Here is a 5,000-nt window from a genome sequence, read left to right as displayed (position 1 = left end):
GAGAAAATCTTTAAAGTTTAAATCTGACTTTTGTGTCGCTCATCTTTCACATGATAAAATGTTATTTGCCAAACAACGATCAATTACGTTATAATATAGAGAACTTACATTATTTTTTACATTTTAATAACATATGAATATCCAGTCACATAAATAAAAAATAGTGTACAGAGAAGAATTAGTAATGCTGACTATCTATTATTAGAAATTATTAAAAGCATCTTTTTATTGCAGACTGCTTCGTAGTGGTGTGATTTGCAATTCAAGCATACATATATACAAATCTGTTTTAGTTCTATCCATCTCATCTCTTGCAAATCACTAGTTGCATCTTTATGCAAGCCAGTTAATTGGTTAATGTCAGTTGAACATCCTAACATCATTATCAAAATTGGTACAGATCTATGTTCTTTCCTTTCTCTTTTTCCAGTCCAAATGAGATTCAAAACTGGAAAATAAGAGTGTTAAAAGAATCAAAACAAATGACGGACGTACACATCACTATCAAATTACCACAGGGACTAACACTTAGCCAAATTTAAAGATACCTAGCCAAATCCGACACCGTATAATTCACATTCATCAATACTCGACTTGCTATGAAATCTAATACATTTCAAATAATCTCATTACTCTAAATCAAGATGCCCACTTCAACATTTAATGGAACTGGACACAAGAGAGATCGATGTTAGTTGGGTGAAAATATAGTGTTAAAGAGTGAACAACGAAAAAAAATAACAATGATAAACATATGGAAATATAAAATAAAAAAGGGCAAATTATAATTATTCTTTAAATGAAATATGAGAGAGAGAGAGAGAAGGAGAGCGAGAGAGGAAAAAAATGAGTGAGACAGAGAGAGAGAGAGAGAGCAAAGAAAATTTAATTATGAGTTAAAATACCGAACACCGAACATGTATTCTTGCATGAAAAGTTCTAGGTATTAAGACCTTTTTAAAACTAACACAGCGTCAGTTACACCTTACCTCACAGACAAGTAAAGACGGCTTCAAAAGGAAGAACACAGCCAAGCCCAGAGCAAAGTTCGAAATCTCCCATTTTAATAGCAAAATTCTTTGGTAATTAGCTAAAGCAAACAACGGTGTTTGTCACATTCTTTTCGGAATTCTATGTCGGAGAAAAAAACAACAGCTAACGAGCTATGGCATGTTCCTCCCTCTCAACATATTTGCAATGCCCATTATCCTAATTGGGAAACCATTGTCCTCACATCATCTTAATAAGATTCCAATGTTGTTGTTTTTTAAAATAGGTTAAAAATACTTATATGTCCTACTTAATTCGGATAATTACAAAGTGAAAAGGCATTTAAGAAACTGAAATTCAGGAAGAGAATGGAATATTATTTTGATGGCGTGACAACAAGGAGTGGCTTCTCGAAAGGATGTCTGATTAATGTACACAGATTTGTAAGAACATAAATAAATCAAAGAGAGTGATTAAGCTTATACAAATACACTGGAACTGGTAAAGGAGCACTATGTACAATAGATAACATCTTGTCATGCCCTTAAATCATATTACGAAACACGATCTCTACAGGCATTGAAAAAAATTAATGTTACAACTTCCATCTCACAAGTAACAATCTTCGAACATAATATACACAACATTATAAAAAAGAAATAGAAAAAAATACATAGATAAATGCTCTTAATCTTAAAAAAACACAGAATCTATCTCTGCCTAAGCACATACAGAAAGGAAATGCATAGGAGCATCACACTCACAGCCAGATACTGAGGCCCTTGTGCCACCAGGTTGTTAGCTGAGGAAACGCTCTCTCTCCTGCGCTCTCTCTCTCTCTTCAAGCAGACAAAGAAACACTTAGCAGGAAAATATGTTCCTAACTTGAGATATTTAGTCTGTAACATCTCTCATTCAGACCAAAAAATGGTACTGGGTTAAAATTATTCCTCTGATTACAAAAAAAAAAGAAAATAAGATCCAGGCTTGAATTGGGGGAGTTCCATTACCATTTCTAATGAGAGAAGAAAACAAATTTAAAAATTTAGTTGGAATGACCTTATTTCTTAAAAAAAAAAGACATGATTTAATAAATACATATTAAGATTTTTAAAAGGGTGGGTAACCGTTTCCTCGGTACCTACGAAACGTTTATGAACCACAAACTTTTTTCTCCATTTATTTTCATCATTTATATCCTTTGGGTATCTATCACGCATACAAAGCAGGTCTACTCTTAAGGCCATTTATCACTCACTCACTCCGGTTGCTTCCCGGCTTCCTCCGCTTTAAAACTAATGCCAATAAATACTGTGATCATATTCGTATTTTTTATATCAAAATACTTCACTTTAATAATCAAATAAACAATATAGCGGGGGCCATGAATAACCAAATTATGAATAATGTTTTATTTTATTTGCTGATTTCATCAAGAAAAAAATGTAGGCAGAAGCTGAACTAATATATGTAAAGATCGTTATAATTGAAACAGTTGCGAAACAGGGCTGAATTTATTATGAGAGACAAACAGATTGATAAGCAAGACCACTGTTATACACGAAGTGTGATGCTCGTTTTTATTTAATTTTGTTTTATTTCAGTACAAAAATATTGAACTTATCAGACAGCCCCGCAGATTCCATCCTCCTTATAAAACCTCTTAGATGAAACTACCTCCTCATCCACAATCATGAACAACCACAGACACATTTTAGTACAGAACATCACTTTAGTTCAAATTGGCCCGGACCAAATGTAGTCCACGTTAAAAAAAATCACTATCAGTACCTAACTCAGCATCCATTCCCATGTCAAAATCATATCGCTTAAATCTAAACCACACTATCCAACTACAATCAGATAACTTGTGATTCACTCCCACACAAATCACATGATTTGAAAAAAAAAATGTTGATTGTGCAACCTCATCCTTTCCTCAGAGACATTCAACAAAAGAACTCTTGGGGAAAAAGTTTTCAAAAACATTTGTGATGTACAACGGTCACTCTCGCTCATTCATTCATCCTTTGAAATTCATTCCTCACGCTTTTCTTTTGCTTTTTCTGATATCTTGCATTTTTCTTCTCATTCATTCTTCTTGAATTGGGCCGATTTCTGAAAGTCTTTTTCATCACATGGATAAATATTAAAACACTCTTCAGTTCTAGGTTGCCTTGGAAGCTACAACCATCTGTACACCTCTACATTATACACTTATTATTATACAGCCTAAGCTTCCTGTATCCTAACACCAAAAATAACTCATCTTTGCTTGTACAAAAAAAATACTATCTCTTACTGCACATTACTACATCTTAAAAATTAAAAAAATAGATATTATATAAAAACTGAGAGTAAAAAAATACGAACTTCTAAAAAAAAGCACATATAGGTGTTAAGAAACAGAATCGCTCCCTCTAAAACGAAAATATTCTTATAAAAAAAGAGAAATAAGTCTAAAATTCCTAAAAATATGACGACAATACTTACAGCGAGGTACTGTGGGCCGAGAGCAGCAATGTTGTTAGCAGAGGCAACATTCCACAGGTTTTGTGTCACTTGCTGCAGCCTCTTTGCGTCCTTCTCCTTCTGTGTGTCAGCGAACTTCACGACGAGCGGGGACGAGCAGCCCTGGCCAAGGAAACCAGCGCGTGAGTCGACCCGAGGGCCTTGTGCCTACTGGCTGCATGTGCAGGTATACTTATAGCCATACTGCTAAATAGACACTCGGATACCCATACACAAAACACACACACACACACACACACACACACACACACACACACACACACACACACACACACACACACACACACACACACACACACACACACACACACACATGTAATATATATATATATATATATATATATATATATATATATATATATATATATATATATATATATATATATATATATATTTGAATATAACCATAAGAAATGTTCCTTCCCGAATATTCAAAATATCCATGTTATAATCTTCAAGGATAATATTTTTCTAAGAATGAGTGTAATAGGCCATAAAAGGAGTATCAGTTTCTTAATGTAAAGAATTACAAAAGTTAAAAACTCATTATTATTCAGAGACGCACGCTTAGAAAAGACATTGAGGCCGTAACATTCTTCTATATTAAACATTAAGAGATCATAACATCTCAAACACGAGTAAATCCCAAAGTTTTAAAAAGGGGAAGGGGGGGGGGGGGGTCAAAAAGTTCTTATGAAGAAAGGGGGAACACTGGAAAGGAAAATGGGCTACAAAAGAACAAACAAAATAAACAGTAAAAAAGTACATAGATGCAATAATTCCAACATCCCTCCCCCGCCCTGGAAAAAAATGTATAATAAATAACAATAATAATAATAATAATAATAATAATAATAATAATAATAATAATAATAATAATAATAATAATAATAATAATAATAATAATAATAATAATAATAATAATAATAATAATAATAATAATAATAATAATAATAATTATTATTATTATTATTATTATTATTATTATTATTATTATTATTATCATTATTATAATAATAACAATAATAATAATAATGATGATAATGATAATAATAATAATAATAATAATAATAATAATAATAATAATAATAATAATAATATATTAACAATAGTAGTAGTAATAATAATAATAATAATAATAATAATAATAATAATAATAATAATAATAATAATAATAATAATAATAATAATAATAATTATAATACCAATAACAGTACTACTAATAATAACAACAATAGTAACAATAACCATAAAGATGACAAAATACTCATACTAATAACAATAATGATCATAATAATAACAGAATCAACAACAACCATAATAACGATAATAATAATAGTAATAATAATAATAACAATGAGAGAATCATAAGTACGTTTCCCGCCGGACGCACCTCCATGGTCTGCGAGTGGTGCATCTTCTTGATGGCGTTGATGGCGCACTGGCGCGACGAGAAGGTGACGAAGGCGCACCCTTTG

At 31.7% G+C, this 5,000-nt stretch overlaps 1 protein-coding gene across 33 annotated transcripts in view; it reads right to left on the bottom strand.

Annotated features, from left to right (window-relative positions):
• Window positions 1-5,000, bottom strand: part of LOC113817988 (CUGBP Elav-like family member 2) — a 344,309-nt gene that overhangs the window by 19,458 nt on the left and 319,851 nt on the right. For 26 of the 33 annotated variants that reach the window (XM_070131113.1, XM_070131094.1, XM_070131103.1 and 23 more), the window contains 3 exons: window positions 4,898-5,000; window positions 3,484-3,624; window positions 1,755-1,829 (listed from right to left, as the gene is read on the bottom strand). The exon at window positions 4,898-5,000 is cut by the window's right edge and continues 121 nt beyond it. In XM_070131113.1, the coding sequence (XP_069987214.1) occupies window positions 1,755-1,829; window positions 3,484-3,624; window positions 4,898-5,000 (319 nt within the window). The remainder of the gene's footprint in view (window positions 1-1,754; window positions 1,830-3,483; window positions 3,625-4,897) is intronic. The other 7 variants (XM_070131117.1, XM_070131119.1, XM_070131116.1 and 4 more) reach the window with 3 other exon arrangements.

This window comes from Penaeus vannamei, chromosome 16, assembly GCF_042767895.1.
Source record: "Penaeus vannamei isolate JL-2024 chromosome 16, ASM4276789v1, whole genome shotgun sequence".
NCBI classification, from domain to species: Eukaryota; Metazoa; Arthropoda; class Malacostraca; order Decapoda; family Penaeidae; genus Penaeus; species Penaeus vannamei.
Note: the sequence above shows the minus strand (reverse complement) of the source record. Positions and strands in the feature narration are given on the sequence as shown.